Source organism: Stegostoma tigrinum, chromosome 14 (assembly GCF_030684315.1).
Source record: "Stegostoma tigrinum isolate sSteTig4 chromosome 14, sSteTig4.hap1, whole genome shotgun sequence".
NCBI lineage: Eukaryota > Metazoa > Chordata > Chondrichthyes > Orectolobiformes > Stegostomatidae > Stegostoma > Stegostoma tigrinum.
In genome coordinates, this window is record NC_081367.1 from 52,365,196 (window position 1) to 52,383,795 (window position 18,600).

Genomic DNA, 18,600 nt, shown 5'->3' on the forward strand with positions numbered 1-18,600 from the left:
TCCTGGATAAATCCATGAAACTGGGTCGGAACAATACATAGGAACATAGAAAATAGCAGCAGTAGGCTGTTTTGCTCCTTCGGACCTACCCTGCTATCACGCATGATCATGGCTGATCATCCAATTCAGTACCCCGTTCCTGCTTTTTTCTTATACCTTTTGAGCCCATCAGTCTAAGAACAATATCTAACTCAATCTTTTGGAAATGCTTGATGTTTTGGCCTCGCCTGCTTTCTGTGACAGAGAATTCCACAGGCTCATTACTCTCGGGGTGAAGGAATTTCTCCTTATCTTGGCTCTAAGTGGCCTAGCGGTCATACTGTAAACTGTAATCCCTTGTTCTGGACTCCCTGGTCGGTGGGACCATCTTCCCTGCATTTATCCTGTCTAGCCATGTATAACATACATGAAGCTGTATAATTACGCTGCTTTTATTTCTAAGTCAGCCAATGTTAAAACACCATTAAAGTTACATTTAGCTATTCATTTAAAACAAAACTCTTTTTACTTACAGAAAAAAATTGACGTTACCTCAACTGGATTTAAGCTATTTGATTCAGCTTCATACAATGGCAAAGACTTAGTGTTTAATGACTTCACCAAAGAATTCATGCTTATCAAGAATCAAACTTACCAGGCCTGGCTGGGCTCAGAATATCTTCAATCCCTGACTGGACTTGACTGCTACAGTAAGTGATGTCTTTCAATTGAAGAAAGCTCAGATCATTGGCATATTTTATTGTATCATCCTGTTACTGAATGGCAGCAAGTTCACCAGCACTGAAAGTTTGTTCACTATGACTTCAACCTTCCATTCTCTGTGCAGTCAGTGGTCACAGCAAAACATGAGCTTGCAGTTTGGGGCCGAGCAGATTTTTTAACATGTTGGAATATCTGGTTGTCCTGAATGTATTGGCAGCGTTACATTTCAAACAGAGTTTCTTGAGTTTGTTTTAATAAGCAACACATTAGCCAAATGCTGTTATTTACAGATGTGCAGCCCTGGCTCTACGGAATGGACAACATTGGAGCTCTGCATTTCTTTAGGTCTTGTAGATTCCTAGTCTCCATTTTAGTTTGATACTGTAGGGAGCTGCATTTCCTTCATTTTATGCATTGAAATTGAAAGTTGTTGCTGCAAGTGGTTTAACTGTAGTGATATTCACCAGGTAAACTGCTTCAGTTGGCACACATTTATACCATGGCAATTTAAGTGCCACTTCCATGGAATCTACATTTGCCTATAAATAACTCATCCAATTGTTTTCACTCCTTCCTCATGAACCATAAGCCATCCTTTGGCACTTCTGAGCTTGGGAATTGCTCTGAAAATGCTTGCTTGAGGAAACTGGATGTGAGGATGCTTCTTAGAGCCATAGAAGTTAATTGTGCAGAGGCAAAGCATTTTGCCTATTAAATCAATGTCTACTCTCTGCTTGTTTTGAAACTAATTCCATAAGAATGCATGAAATAGCAGGAGTAGACCATTCAGCCCCTTCAGCCTGCTCCACCATTCTACAAGATTATAGCAGATCTGCTCAGGGCTTCAGCTCCTGTTTGTCATGCCAGCCTCTCATAGATTATTGAAATGTTGAGGAGTTAAGGGATATGTACCCTTTCTTTAAATAATTTCAATGATCTAACCTCCAGAACTCTCTGGAGTCAAATTCCAAATATTCACTACTCTGAAAGAAGAAATTCCATTTGCACCTCAGTTTGAAACGAGTGTCCTCTTTAATCTGTAACTGTGTCCCCTAGGTCAAGACTTCCCCCAGTAGTGGAAATAGAGTCATAGAGTCATACAGCATGCCAACAGATCGTTCGGTCCAACCAGTTCATGCTGAACATAATCTCAAACTAAACTAATCCCACCTGCCTACTCCTGGCCCATGTTCCTCCAAATTGTTCGTATTCATGTACTTATCTAAGTGTCCTTAAAACATTATAACTAACTGTGCCCAATTCCATCACTTCCTCAGGAAGTTCACTGCATTTGCAGACGTTGTGTAAAAAAAACTGCCACTCTTTTTTTTAATCTCTCTCCTCTCACCTTAAAAATGTCTTGAAATCCCCATGCCAGGAAAAAGACACCTACCATTAACCCTATCTGTACCCAACATGATTTTATAAATCTCAGCCCCCTACACTCCAGTGGAAGAAGTCCCAGTCTATCTAGCTTTTCTTCATAACTCAATCTTTCATGCTGGCAACATCCTGGTATATCTCTTCTGAACCCTCTCGAGCTTAATAATGTCCTTCCTATGACTTGGCAACCAGAACTAGACCCAGGCCTCCAGAACATAGAACATTACAGCGCAGTACAGGCCCTTCGGCCCTCGATGTTGCGCTGACCTGTGAAACCAATTTGAAGCCCATCTAACCTACATATTCCATTATCATCCATTGTTTATCCAATGACCATTTAAATGCCCTTAAAGTTGGTGTGTCTACTACTGTTGCAGGCAGGGCATTCCACGCCCTTACTACTCTCTGAGTAAAGAACCTACCTCTGACATCTGTCCTATATCTATCACCCCTCAATGTAAAGCTATGTTCCCTTGTGTTAGCTATCACCATCTGAGGAAAAAAGCTTTCACTGTCCACCCTATCTAACCCTCTGATCATCTTTTATATCTCTATTAAGTCACCTCTTAACCTTCCTCTCTCTAACGAAAACAGCCTCAAGTCCCTCAGCCTTTCCTCATAAGACCTTCCCTCCAAACCATGCAACATCCTGGTGAATCTCCTCTGCAACCTTTCCAATGCTTCCACATCCTTCCTATAATGCGGCAACCAGAACTGTAAGCAATACTCCAAGTGTGGTCGCACCAGAGTTTTGTACAGCTTCAACATGACCTCATGGCTCCAAAACCCAATCCCTCTAACCAATAAAACCTAACACTGTATGCCTCCTTAACAACCCTACCCAACCTGGGTGGCAACTTTCAGGGATGTATGCACATGGACACCGAGATCTCTCTGCTCATCCACACTACCAAGGATCTTATCATTAGCCCAGTACTCTATTCCTGTTACTCCTTCCAAAGTGAATCACCTCACACTTTTCCGCATTAAACTCTATTTGCCATCTCCCAGCCCAGCTCTGCAGCTTATCTATGTCCCTCTGTAACCTACAACATCCTTCTGCACTATCTACAACTCCACCGACTTTAGTGTCATCTGCAAATTTACTAACTCATCCTTCTACGCCTTTATCCAGGTCACTTATAAAAATCACAAACAACAGCGGCCCCAAAACAGATCCTTATGGTACACCACTAGTAACCGAACTCCAGGATGAACATTTCCCATCAACCACCACCCTCTGTCATCTTACAGCTAGCCAATTTCTGATCCAAACCACTAAAGCACCCTCAATCCCATTCCTCCATATTTTCTGCAATAGCCTACCATGGGGAACCTTATCAAACGCTTTACTGAAATCCATATACACCACATCAACTGCTTTACCCTCATTCACCTTCTTGGTCCCCTCTCAAAGAACTCAATAAGGTTTGTGAAGCACGACATACCCTTTACAAAACCATGTTGACTATCCCTAATCAAATTATTCCTTTCTAGATGATTATAAATCCTATCTCTTTTAATCCTCTCCAACACTTTACCCGTAACCGAAGTAAGGCTCACTGGTCTATAATTACCAGGGTTGTCTCTACTTCCTTTCTTGAACAAGGGGACAACATTTGCTATCCTCCAGTCTTCTGGCTCTATTCTTGTAGACAATGACGACATAAAGATCAAAGCCAAAGGCTCTGCAATCCATCCCTAGCTTCCCAGAGAATCCTAGGATAAATCTCACCCGACCCAGGGGACCTATCTATTTTCACACTTCCCAGAATTACTAACACCTCCTCTGTATGAACTTCAATCCCGCCTAGTCTAATAGCCTTTATCTTAGTATTCTCCTCAAAAACATTGTCTTTTCTTAGTATTACAGCCAGTTTTATACCCATTCACTTTCCTCATGTCCCCTTTTCTGGGCATTTTTCAACATCTAACCCGTCAAATCCCCTCAGAACCTTGCATGTTTCAATAATGTCACTCTTCATTGTTCTAATCTTTAATGAATGAAGGCCTAACCTGTTTAGCTATTCTTGATCAGTTAACCCTTTATCCCAGTAATAAGCCTAGTTAATTTCTTTAGAACTGCCTCCAGTGCTAATTTATCCTTTCTAACATGGGGAACCTAAACGGTTCTCCAGATGTAGGAGAATGTTGTCATCAACATTCTGTACAATTGTAATAAGACTTCCTATGTTTAAACTTCACCTCCCGAGCAATGATGGTCAAAATTCCATTTGCTTCCATTGCTTACTGTACCTGCATGCAAACATTTTGTGCTTCTTTCACAGGAACACCTAGGTCCTTCTGTGCTGCACTTTAATTTTAGAATCTCTCTCTATTTAAATAATAGTCTGCCTTTTGGCTTTTTGAATAAAGTGCATAACCTCATACTTTCCTATATTAAACCCCGTCTGTGAAATATTTGCTCACTCAATCACCTAGGAATTTAGGTCCTGGGAATAAAGCACCTTTTGGCACTTCACCAAAAAAGACCCATTCATCTCCACATACTGTTTCCTGCGTGTTAACTTGGGGAAATTTGTCAAACATAATTTTCCTTTCATAAAACCATGTTGACACTGTTCAATTACATTAAGTTTTTCTAAATATCCTGCTATTTCTTCCTCAATAATGATAGACTGTAGCATTTGCCCAATATTCGACAAACTGGCCTATTGTTTCTTGCTTTCTGCCTACCTGTCTCCTTGAACATGGGCATCACATTGGCAGTTTTCCAATCCACTGCAACGTCCCTGAGGTCCAGTGAGTTCTGCATCATTTTGACCAGTGTTCCATTATCTTTGCAGCCACTTCCTTTAAAACCCATAGGTGCATGCCATCAGGTCTTGATGATTTGCTGAGTCTGTCACAAGACCTTTTTTCCTATTAGCACCTTACTTGTCTGATGTCATTGAAATATTTGCAGTGCTGCCCATCATGAAGACCGATAAAAAATATTGATTTCAGTGATCTGACATTTCCCTGTTTGCAGTCATCAATTATCCTGTCACATCCTTCCAAGGTTCACATGTACTTGAACTACTCTTTCTTTTTACATGCCCAGAGATGCTCTTGCTAAAATATTCCCAATCCCCTGACCTGCCAGTAGTTTTTTCCATTTTGCATTGCCTTAATTTTTGATTGGAAATAAGATCCTTGGTTAACCTCAGGTCCTTCAGGCTTCTCATTGAATGCTGGAATAAATTTTTCCTGACTGTTAAGGAACATCTGCTGCTTTTTATCTACTGGTTTTCTCCTTAGTCTATTTCCCAGCTCACTTTTTAGACAATGAAATGTGAGGCTGGATGAACACAGCAGGCCCAGCAGCATCTCAGGAGCACAAAAGCTGATGTTTCGGGCCTAGACCCTTCATCAGAGAGCCCTCTCTGATGAAGGGTCTAGGCCCGAAACGTCAGCTTTTGTGCTCCTGAGATGCTGCTGGACCTGCTGTGTTCATCCAGCCTCACATTTCATTATCTTGGATTCTCCAGCATCTGCAGTTCCCATTATCACTTTTTAGACAACTCCTTTTTTTTAAACCCTTTCATTCTTCTGTAATTGCACTTGTTTAAGTTGAGGGCACTATCTTGTGATTAGAGTTGTTCTCAATCCAACTGAATTTGAAGTTCTACCATGTCATGATTAGTAATTCCGACAGGATCCTCAACTATGAGTTTTTAAAAAATTAATCCTACATATTACTAGAAGTAAAGCAGCCTGTTCCTAGGTAGACTGTGCAACTGAGGAACAATCCCTGATGTGTTCTATAAAACTATTTTCCATCTTATCTCTGTTCTGATTTGTTCAGTCAATACATAGATTAAAATCACCCATAATGATTGTAGTGCCCTTCTTACATTCCATTATTTATTACATCTCCATTTTCGTTCCAGTGCTGTCATTTCAAAATGGAAATATTTTATTGAGATTGTATCAGTACAGAGAAGTAGTGAGTTTGTGCTGCTTTTTTTAACACAGGAATGCCTAACTTTCTGCGCTGGTGCACACAGTCTAGGGGAGAATTGCTGAAATGTGGAGATATGGCTGAAGCTTTCAACAGCAAAAACCTGACACCGCCAATTCAGTGTGTATCAGGAGATAATCCCAGTGACTGCATGGAAAAGATCAAGGTATGATGCACATCTGCACAATCCCAGTAAAATTTCAAGAAGGGTGGATTTTTCAGTTCAGTTCATTATACTAGACTGAATGATCTGTCACCGATCTCAATCCCTGATAGAAATATTTCCATAAGTGTACTGGGGCTATTTAAAATTAATGTAAGTGAATTGCACAAATCACTGAAACAATGATGCTGTATTATCCATAATTGAAATTCTTGTGCATTAGTGATAGATTTCATTTCTCGGATTGGTGCACATCATTGTTCTACCTGTCCAGCCTGAATGAGATGTGATTGGTCTCCTGACATAATCAGATTCAAATAATGTACAGGGTTCTCAGAAAATAGATACTACTCAATTACAGCAATTAATCTATGATGAAGTAAGCACATGAAAATGTCAGTACATATCGATTACTTGTGTAATGGGGAAAATTGGTATGTTAGAATCCTATTTATTGTCATTTTATGGTATCTTCTGATTTTCTCATGACACTGGCCATTTCCAAGTAAAGGAAAAAGGGCTGACCTGCTCCAAAGCCTACACAAATATTGTTCTTGTTTGGAAATTTTGAGTCAACTGGAAGTGCATGCTGTTCTAATTACTTTATGGATTGCTTAGCCTTTACTCTGCATCACCCCATCTGACAAGACCTGCAGTTCCCTGCAATTTTTCCTTCCTTGATATGCTCAGGGCAGGTATTAGGAACTGTGTAAGAGCACCTCCAGATGGAAATGCTTGTCCAGGTGCACAGCAGTATTTTAAAGATGGCACTGGGGTCGGGGATGCCGGTCAATTCCAGTACACCAGCAGTGGTGAGTTATTCCGTGTGTGCAAGTTGTAGAATGGGTCTTGATTCAGTTGAGAGACATGTTTTGCAAGATATTGTGAGAAGTATCACTCGGAGACCTCATGGAGAGAAACCTTCCACGAAACTCAGCAAAACTGACAGCCTAAAAGGTATAGGACTCAGCCCATAATGTCTAATATTAGTTGCAGCTCTTTGACTGCCCAGAATTCTCAAAAGCATCCCAATTGTACGAAAAATTACATTAGCATTAGCAGCCACTTTAAAATGATTAGTTCACTCACAATATGGCTCAGATTCAAATATATATTAGCAGGGCTCTGTTCTCTGCACACACAGAAAGCACATATTTGGGTATTGCAACTTTTTCAATTAAACAGTGTCCTGGTGCATTCCCTTTGGCAATGCCTCGACCAGAATTGACTTGCTAATCAATCAGCAGAATAAACTATTGTTCCTTTTCAAAAATGATTCTCTTGCATCTGCCCTGATGAGTACAAGGTGAAGTTTTTACAGTATGCCACTTTGTCTCATCAGTACTTTAGACTTCTAATGGTATGTCACCAAATCCATCAGCATTTTCTCCTTCCTGATATTGCCAACCAAATGGGTTAGTTTGAAACTATCTTCACCTGTCATATTCTTATTCTTAAATTTAATTTTTACATATAATTAATGCTAATCATTTTGATGAAGGTTTAATTAATAACGACACAGATTAGTTTATTTCTGCCTTTACAGAATAAAGACATTGATGCAGTTACATTGGATGCAGGGCATATTTACACAGCTGGAAAGGTGTATGGACTAGTGCCAGCTGCAGCTGAAAGTTATACAGGTAAGAGATAAAATCTAAGAATAATTTAGAACTAGTGCTTCCAGTGGGTGGATGCAGTCCAGTTATGTATGGATCAGAAAATTCAGACTTACTCATATCTGGGACTGTTGTGCAATCTGGAAACAATAATGGCCAGGAGATTAGTGCATTTAGTCATCTTGGAAAGCTAAAGCACTCTACTTCTATCAGATAGACTTCATCATATCATAGAATAGTCATCATATACACATTGCCAGGGATTCTATGCAAGACAAAGATTAACGCAGATAATTAATAGATTTCTCTACAATCATGCCTCCAATTATTCAGTTTGACAACGAACTAAGAAAATATTGTATCCAAGAGCAATTCATATCTCAGATTTGTTAGCTAATCAAAAATAATGTAGTTTTCGTAAGCAGTGACAGATAGGAAACAGGTTAGTTCACTAAAATCTATCCAGTGAATAGATTGACTCAAGCATGGTATTATTCAATAAGCACTATTTCAGGTGCAATATTAAATTGACATGTTTACAATTCCATGTTTATATTCCATGTCAAGATACTGATTTTAAAAATGGCTAACTGTTCACAGGGCAACCTTTAGCTGAAGCGAAGTGCATTTATTGACTTAAACTAAATTGATGTGCAGATAAAACCCAATTACCAAATTGATTGTAGTGTTATTTGGAACAAGTTGTTCAAACACATAGATATTTTGCTGACAATATTGGCAAACAGCCATAAATACTGATTGAGTTCTGAATAATATTTTAGCCTGTATTAAGATTGTCCAATTCAAGGCTACAGCATGGCATTGGTAAGAACAATATTGATTCAACAACAAACTGCCTTTGTGACAGGGAAATGAGGTCACTGGCAGTGCATCAAGTGAGGGCTTATTGCTTTTAGCTTGGAAAATGGAATTATTGTCACTGGAGAAAGAAACATGTGGTGGCAGGGAGGTAGCATTCCGACTATGAAGACAATCACTTGGACGGACACACATGAGTACGTAGCATTATGCTTGTCAGTCTGATTTTTATATCTTAGGATACAAGTTGTCTCTTTCTCAATTAATTAGTCATGGTACTCAGCTAAATGTAGTTAAAACAATTATTTTGTCTGAGTCTCACCTGCTCGAGAGGTGTGTGATAATATCCCTGAACAGAGCGATCAGATGTCTGTTTCAATATTTCTACATTAACAGTGTCAGTTTGGATAGCAGATGCATGGCTATGAATGTCAAATGGTATTTTTTTCAAATATTGTAGGTGTACATTGTCAATTCTACAGTGGGTACTACCTCCAGTTACAAAATAAATGTGAAACCACTATGCTAGGCTCTCCTGTGGAAATATACATTGTAAATGTCATTTACCAGCAGCACATATTTTATATTTTATATTTTTATTTTTATAGTGGCATTGTTAGATTTGTATTATGTTAAATGCATGATATGTAATACTAATTTGGAAAAGCAAAATCTGACTGTAAACAAGGTCTTTCACTCTCCAACAATTTCCAGATTCTTACCAGCTGTTGGCTGCTCAGCAATGGGGTGCCTTTAGATATCTTGCAGTTTCAATCTTACTTTTTAGAGGAAGTGTTAGTTACCAAACCTCATCTATTTTTGTGTAGAAATAAACACTGACTTCAGTACTGATTTCATTCCCTTGCCAAGTGTTTGACTGAGCATTTGAATTTTGAGAAACAATTATTTGAGAGCTCTCTGGCAAATAAGAGCTTTTGGCAGATGCCATAGTTGGACGTGCATGATCATTTTCAGTATGATTGACAGTTTGGCCATGGAGATGTAATTAGTGATGCTGGTTTTCAGGCAATAAATAGTGAAATGTTGGTAATCTTACTCTGTTTTTCTTATTGGCTGTTTACAATGAAGTAGTATTGAATAAAGATGCCATTGTCAGAAGAGGTTGGATTGGGTTTCAAATTATTCTGATGGAGACATATCATTTATTCTTGGTCAGAAGATGTGTCTCATTTGACAAGCTCACTTCCATATCTTGTGTTTACAATGGCCGTTAAATTCAACTTCTAACACAGGCAAAAATTTGATTGTATAGTGGCTGTGCATTGGTCACCCTGCCTGACTTTTCCCTTTAAGATTTTTGAAAAGATTTATAGCTTGGGTTGTGGTGAGGTTGTTGACTTGCTTGCTGAGCTGGTTGGTTATAGTTCAGATGTTTCGTCACCAGGCTAGGTTACATCATCAGTGCAGCGTCCAATGAAGTGATATTCTTCTACTCAGCTTAATCTTTGCATGATCTAGTTGTTTGAGGTGTTTTGTTTCATTTCTAGTTCTTTTTTGCAAGAGTATGTAAATGGTGTCCAATTCTACATTGTTTATTGATTATGGGTTATGGGTGGAGAACCAAGCATCTAGGAATTCCCATGTGTGTCTATGGTTGGTTTGAGCTAGGATGGTCACATTGTCCCATTTAAATTGATGGCCTTCAGTGTCTGACCATACTGAAATGAGGGAAAGTTTGTCATGTTGTTGTGCTGCTACCTGTTGTTCGTATATCTTGATGGCTAGTTTCTTTCCTGTCTGGCCAATGTAATGTTCTTGGCAGTTCTTGCATGATATTTTGTACACTGTGTTGGTTCTGCATGTCATGGGTCTGGGGTCTTTGGTTCTTGTGGGTGTTTATCATAGTGTGGCTGTGGGTTTGTGTGCTATCCTGATTCCTAGTGTTGTTCTGCTGTGTGCTTGACATAGGACAGTGTGGTCAGTCTATTAGGGCATATTGTGTCCCCTTGTCTAGTAGGCATCTGCAGATAAAGCTGGTGGGGTATCCATTCATCACCCCAACATCCACAAACAAAGCTGTGTAAGGGCGCTACTCAAACAGGCTGCAACCCACTGCAACATACTTGAACTTTGCAAGTAGGGAGAAGAGCACCTATACAAGGTCTTTGCTATCAATGGATACTCCACCAACTTTATCTGCAGACGCCTACCAGACAAGAGGAAACAATATGCCCGAATACACTGGCCACACTACTGTATGTCAAGAACATATCGGAACAACCACTAGGAATCAGGATAGCACATAAACCCACAGCTACACTATGACAAACACCCACAAGGACCAAAGACTCCATACCCATGATGTGCAGGACCAACATAGTGCTCAAAATATCGTGCAAGGGCTGCCAAAAACATTACATTGGCCAGACAGGAAGGAAACTAGCCATCAGGATACACAAACACCAGGTAGCAGCAAAATGACACGGCAAACGTTCCCTCATCTCAGTGCACTCAGACAATGAAGGATATCAATTTAAGTGGGACGACGTGACCATCCTAGCACAAGTCGACCATAGACATGCACAGGAATTTGTAGAGGCCTGGTTCTCCACCCATAATGCAATCAATAAACATGTGGAATTAGACCCATCTACAAACGCTTGCAAAAAAGAACTGGAAATGACACAAAACACCTCAACAGACTGGATCACATAAATACTAAGCTGAGTAGAACAACACCACTCCATTGGAGGCTGCACTGATGATATTACCTAGCGTGGTGACAAAACGTCTGAACTATAATCAGCCAGCTCGGTGAGAAGGTCAACACCTAACTTTTTATAAATTGACTTGCCTGCCAAAATTGAACGCATAATGGTCTGACCACTACCACTTATATTGACGTTGTGAAGTTGCAAATTATTCCCATTGCTATATGGTCCAATATGATTGTATTTGTGTTTCTTTTCTGTGCTAGGTGGTAATGATGGAGCATCATATTATGCTGTAGCGGTGGTAAAAAAGTCGAGTCATAATGCCTTCACCATCAATCAGTTGAAAGGAAAGAAGTCATGTCACACTGGGTTGGGCAGAACAGCTGGCTGGAACATTCCCATTGGTACCCTAATTGAGAGAGAGGAAATAAAATTCAGCAAGTGTAATATTGAAAAAGGTGAGGAAATTTTATTTCAAAGTAAACATAACTGGTTTTCATCCATTGAATGAAAGACTTGTATTCACTTGATAAATTTAGCTTCCTGAAAGCCCAACCACTATGCAATATCATTACAAATCAAAGCAGTGTTTCAGAATCGAATGCAGCCAACATAATGTTAAAATGGGCCTTCTAACCACAGATTATATCCCCTATGACTTTGGTAAACTCTCTCTCCTTTTCTTCCTTCTCAATCTATGGGCAGCCTCTGATATAGTTGACCATGTTAGCCTCTCCTAAGTTGTTTAGCTGGGTGAGACTGCTTTCAGCTGGTTCAATTTTCATCACTTAAACATACCAAAGAATTACTGTAATGGTTTCTTTTTCCATTCCCCACACCACCTCTGGTAACACCATCCAAAAACATGATGTCAAATTTTACATGCAGACTGATGACACCCAGCTCAATCTTGCTGCTGCGTTTTTTAACCCCTCCGCTGTCAGTAAATTGCCAGCTGGTTATCTGATATCCATAACAAAGATAAGCAAAATTGTTTTCCAACTAAGTATTCAGAAAACTGAAGTCACTTTATTTTTTATCCCATTACATGTGTTCCCCTTGCTATAATTCTCTTCCTCACCTGGCAACTGTTTTCAGCTCAGTGTCATTTCAACCTGAATGTCAAACTGAGTTTTCAATCACATATTTACATGGGTAACATGTTGACTCACTGCTTAGCACTACTGCCTTACTGCATCAGGGAGCTGGATTCAATTCCACTCTTGGGTGAGTGTGTCTGTGTTGTATTCATACATTCTCCCTGTGCCTGCATGGTTTTCTTCCAGGTGCTCCAGTTTCCTCTCATGGTCCAAAGATGCACAGGTTAGGTGGATTGGCCATTCTAAATGGCCCATAGTATCCAGGGATGTCCAGTCTAGGTCGAATATCCATGGGAAATGCAGGGATAGCGTAAGGGCATGGGTCTGGGTGGGATACTCTTCGGAAGGTCGGTGTGGACTTGATGGGCTGAATGACCACAGCTGTAGGGATTCTATAACCCCCACTAAGAACACCTATTTACATCAACTGAGGTAACCCTGGCCCAGCTCAGCTGTTTCTGAAATTCTCATCCAAAGCTTAATTATCTCTCAACTTGACTAATTCAGTGCATTCCTAGCTGCCTTCCAGTTTTTTGCCTTTGTGGACTTTAGAACATCCAAACTTTTGCTGTTCATGTCCTAATTTATCAGCACTCCCCTCTCAAAGCAAAAATGTCATTTTCCCTTTCCAACAGAATCCTTTCAAGTTGTTTTAGCACGTGCAAAGTGAAAAGTTTCATTAAATCGTTTCGCAGCAATTTAATCTTCTGCATTACCAAGTAACTATAAGTCTGATCTCTTGAACCCTCCTGATTTCAACTGGCTCACCTAAGGAAAAGCTTTATATCAAGAAGTACAAATGAAATGAAGATAGTGCTGTGTTTTCGGGTTCCAGACCTGGACTTCTAAAATTCTCTCCCAGAACCTCTCCACCTTGCTACCTCTCTTTCCTCTTTTTAGAGGATCCTGAACTTGATGGGAAGGCAGTGCTGTTTAGTTGGCAAGTAGACTCTAGTTGGTAAAGGTATTGCTGTGGAGACTGCACAGTTAATGATGACTGACAGTTAATCACCAAGCATTATTTAAATTTTAAACATGGCAAGTTGACTCTTATTGGCCAAGGCATTGTCTTGGGAAGTGAATCGCCAAATGCTGAAATCTGTTGAAAGAGGTGCAGTTTGTACATTTTTTTTCTGTTTACAAAGAACAGGACCTTGTGCATTAATACATATACTTGTCAGTACACACAAGTGCATTATACTGTAAGAGTGACTTTAAAACACCTTTAAGGGGCAGCACGGTGGCTCAGTGGTTAGCACTGCAACCTTACAGCACCAAGGACCCAGGTTCAATTCCACCCTCGGGCAACTGTCTGTGTGGAGTTTGCACGTTCTCCCCATGTCTGCATGGATTTCCTCCGGGTGCTCCGGTTTCCTCCCACAGTCCAAAGATGTGCAGACCAGGTGGATTGGCTCTGCTAAATTGTCTATAGTGTTCAGGGATGTGTAGATTAGGTGGGTTATTTGGGGGATGGGTCTGGTGGGATACTCCAAGGGCCAGTGTGGACTTGTTGGGCCAAAGGGCCTGTTTTCACACTGTAGGGATTTATTCTATGACAAAATTTCAATTTTAAATGCATATAGTATGAATATTGTTTTCCCTGTATATTGGTACTCTTGTGAATGGTCCTGATGAACTCAAGATGGAAGGCTTAAATAAATACTAAACTTAAAATTGCTTTTCTGGCCTAATTTGTATCCAGATCAACTCATGTCTGCACATCCAATCGAAAGAACAGTAATTAAAAAATGCATGTCTGTGCTTGTAATTGGAGGAGATCCTTAAACCAGTACACACTGTAACATGAGTTAGTTCAACACTGAGATGGTTGACATTTTCTTTCTGTTTCTTGGACAGCTGTTGGTGAGTTTTTTTCTGCAAGCTGTGTACCTGGTGCAAATCAGCCAGCTTACCCATCAAGCCTTTGTGAATTGTGCATTGGAAACGCTGAAGGAAAGTCAAAGTGTGCTGTCACTGCAGAGGAACAATACAATGGCTACACAGGAGCTTTCAGGTATCTGATAGACCCAGATATTCAATGTGCTGAGCCTTTTACAACATGTTCAAACATTTATGATTGCTCAATAAACTGAAGAAACAAATGCCAACAGAGGAGCAGCTGGTTTTTAACCCCTTCTCTTGTGTGTTCCTGCTGGTGGAAAACAGAAACAATAGATTGAAGAAGTTGGGATTGTTCTCATTGGAGAGAAGAAGCTAAAATGGGATCTTTGGAAGCATGAGAAGGCTTGATATATTAAATAAGGTGAAATGGTTTCCACTCAAAGGGAACAAGAACTAAAATGCGTAGATTTGAAGTGATTTACAGAAGAAGCAAGGGTGAAGTGAGGAAAAATATTTATACTCAGCACATGGTTAGGATGTGGAATATACTGTATGGAAGCAGGTTCAATTGAGGTATCCAAGAGGGCATTGGATAGTTTTTAGATAAAAATAATGTGTAAGGGGAGAAACAAGTGATGGACACTAGGGAACGATTTCTATTTAATGAGCAGACGCAGGCATGACGACCAAATGACTGCCTTCTGTGCCACAACACTTCTGTGATTCTGTGAATAACTATTCAGAGTCTCAAAGTTTAAAGGTTTCTAGTTTCTTTCCAGATAACTTTTGTTGAAATTATTGCCACAATTGAACTTTGTACTTACAAACACAGGACTAGTAACCTTGCAATTATCAGTTCCACTGAGAACTGTACACGTGCTCTGACTTCACTGAAGTTTTAGACAAGGTAAAAGTTTGTTGCAGGAGATTTGTTAGAAAGAGACTATTTCGAGAACAAAAATAGAAGTCTAGCATAGCTGATTATTCAGAGTAATTTTTTTCAGTGGCAGTGGTGAACTGCATTTTTTTTGTTCATGAGATTGATAGTCAGTCCGACATTTATTGTCCATCCCAAATTATTTTGGAGGTGATAGTGATAAACTGCCTTCTTGTACTGTTTCACTCCTTGGAATATAGGCATACCCACAGCACTGTTAGGGAGGGAATTCCAGGATGTTGACCTAGCAACAATGAAGGAACAACAACATAGTTCCAAGTTGGGCAGCACAGTGGCTCACTAGTTAGCACCTGGTGCTGGATGAACACAGCAGGCCAAGCAGCATCAGAGGAGCAGGAAACGTGACATTTCGGGCCGAGGCCCTTCTTCAGATTTGCACTGTTTCTTTTAAAATGTTGTTTCATGTAGTCCCTTTCTCGCAACATACACGCTAAGATGACATGGTTTATAAAACAGAATGAATATCATAACTATTAAACAGATGATTTACATAACCAATTCCATTCAATTCACATGAAGGGAAGAAATGACTGGAGGCTCCTGACACCGCAAAGGCAATGGTCCCTGACAACATTCCAGCTGTTGGGATCTGGAACAACAGCATCAGGGACCTGGGTTCAATAACGCTGTCAGGTGATTAACTGTGTGGAGTTTGCACATTCTCCCTGCATCTGTGTGAGTTTCCTCTCACAGTCCAAAGAAATGCAGGTTAGGTAAGTTGGCTGTGCTAAATTGTAGCGGTTGTCAATTGCAATATCTTAAACTCCTTCTTGTTAGAGTTGTTTGTTACCTGACACCTTTGCAGTATGAATGCTACGTGGTCATTATCAGCCTATGCTTGGATATTGTTCAGGCCTTGCTGCATATGGACAGGAACTGCTTCAGAATCTCCACAGTTGCAAATAGTGCTGAACATTCATGCAATCTTCAGCAAACATCCCACATCTGACCTTATGGGGGAGGGAAGGTCATTTTATAAAGCAGCTGGAGATGTTTGGGCCTATGGTACTACCCCGAGGGACTCCTGCAGTGATACTCTTGGACTAAGAATCATGGGTTGCCAACAACCAAATCATCTTTTTTGTTGCTAGGTATGACTCTAACTAGTGGTGGATTTTCCCTGATTCTCTGATTGCAGTTTTGCTCGGGCCTCTTGATGACTCGAGCAGTCACTCATTTCAACCAAGGCTGTATTGAATTTAAGAACTGAGTGGCCTTGCACACCCAAACGGAGCGTGCTATTTCTTTGCTAGTGTCAGATGAAAACACTAATAACAATGCTTTTCATTGACTTTGAGGATTAAAAGTACAGTGATAAAGCAGTAATTAGCCAGTGTGGATTTATCCTGCTTTTTTGTGTACAGGACATACCTGAGCAATTTGCCACATTGGCAGGTATAGGCCAGTATTTTATCTAAGTGCATGGCTAACTCTGGAGCACAGGTTTTTGCTGTTTTAGCTGGAATGTTGTCAGGGACCATTGCCTTTGCTGTGGCAGGAGCCTCCAGTCATTTCTTCCCTTCATGTGAATTGAATGGAATTGGTTATGTAAATCATCTGTTTAATAGTTATGATATTCATTCTGTTTTATAAACCATGTCATCTTAGCGTGTATGTTGCAAGAAAGGGACTATATGAAACATCATCTGAAAAACAAACAGTGCAAATCTGAAGAAGGGTCTCGATCCGAAACATCAGCTTTCCTGCTCCTCTGATGCTGCTTGGCCTGCTGTGCTCATCCAGCTTCACACCGTGTTATCTCAGATTCTCCAGCATTGGCAGTTCCTTCTATCTCAGTACAAATCAATGTTGCTTCTGTCATCTTTACTGGATTGATTAAAGTGGCTGAGGAGGAGTTTAAGTTAGAAAATGTGAAGACTGTACTACTAAAGATGGTGTGTTTTCTCATGTAAAACTTGGTCAGGTATTTTGATGTCACTGCATGACATTTAATCATTTCATCTAGACAGCGAATGATACAGGACTGATGTGCAAAAGTGAGGGAGAGGTTTATCTGCAGTTTGTGAAGGCAAATTTGATTACAGTTCTGTATCAAGGGTGATAGTAAAAAGAACTTGCGGCTATACAAGGCAATTGATTTGATAAGATAGTGTTAAGTCAGCAGCTGAAGGTATAAAAAACTGTTTGCTTAAACAATGAAATGTTAGCAGCAACTCACGTCAACAAAAAGAATGCATTTTATAAAACATTTTTTAATGATTAACTGGAGTGGAGAAGGCAGAAATCTGGTTATCATTTACAGGGGAAGCATTGGAAGGTTAAGGTACTAGCGATTATTGCTCGAGTTCACAGCTGAAGTGTAGGTTTCTTTATTTCACCTGGACTTTGGATTGTAAATTCAGTGAAGGTAAGCGTATTCACAAGAATTATTCCACATTAATTTATGGTAATATAAAACCATCGCAGATTCCCTAGTTCCGTTCAGTCTTGGGCATCCCTGCCAGACTCTGTGAAATAATAACAGATTCCCTTGTTTTTCTTTTTAAATGAATAGACATACAATAAAGTTATAAGCAAAACAAAATAGAATCATAACCTATAGTTCATTATTAAAAACCTCCTGCTTTTTAAAGTATACATTAAAGTTCCAAACATCCTTTTCCAGTAATTCTGATAGTTTCTTAGAGATTACTTTACAAAGAAAGGAGTAATCAGCTGACTGCTGCTTTCCACCCATTTCAATTGGAGATTTTTCTGTTCTCCAGCATTATTTTTAGAATTTCTTCTGAAATATTTTCTGGAAGAAATTCCATTTCTACATATCATGGCAAAATGTGTCGGCACATGCTTGGAGGGCTGAAGGGCCTATTCCTGTGCTGTATTGTTCATTGCTCTAACAAGAGCATTGCTTTAACTTTTTGCTGCCAAGTTATGTTTTACTGTTTTTTTCTGATATTTTAGCTTTCAAGCTAAAATATATTTTCCTCCCTTGAGGGGCCATCACAGAGATAATGGCATTGTGATAAATGCATAATTGCATTTTGAATCACCACCTGAAACACCAGTTGGCCCCATCTCGGGTATTTCTGGTGTTCATTCTTTTATACTAAATCCCCAAATTTCTGCCCTTGCTTCTTATAGTTAAAATTCTCATGCCACTTTGTTGCATGCAGCCTAGCCTGTATCTAGACAGTGCCACCAAGCCAGTAACATCATCATCTCCATTTTCAGTTGTACCATTTGTACCAGGTGCGCCATAAATGTTGCTGGAAAGGGATGACATTTGGAAATTTTCTTTTAGTGCCCCTGTCATTCATTCTAGCAGTCTGTGTTTATTTATAAAATTAACTTGCGCCAAAACTGAAAGTCAGTTTAAACTCAGTGCTTTGGTACAGTCTAACAATTTAAAGCTGG

At 39.8% G+C, this 18,600-nt stretch overlaps 1 protein-coding gene across 1 annotated transcript in view; it reads left to right on the plus strand.

The window, feature by feature from the left end:
• The window catches only part of meltf (melanotransferrin), a 78,394-nt gene that overhangs the window by 35,350 nt on the left and 24,444 nt on the right, over nt 1-18,600 (plus strand). The window contains exons 8-12 of the mRNA XM_048541860.2: nt 515-689; nt 6,064-6,215; nt 7,759-7,855; nt 11,589-11,783; nt 14,283-14,439. Coding sequence (XP_048397817.1) covers nt 515-689; nt 6,064-6,215; nt 7,759-7,855; nt 11,589-11,783; nt 14,283-14,439 — 776 coding nt within the window. The remainder of the gene's footprint in view (nt 1-514; nt 690-6,063; nt 6,216-7,758; nt 7,856-11,588; nt 11,784-14,282; nt 14,440-18,600) is intronic.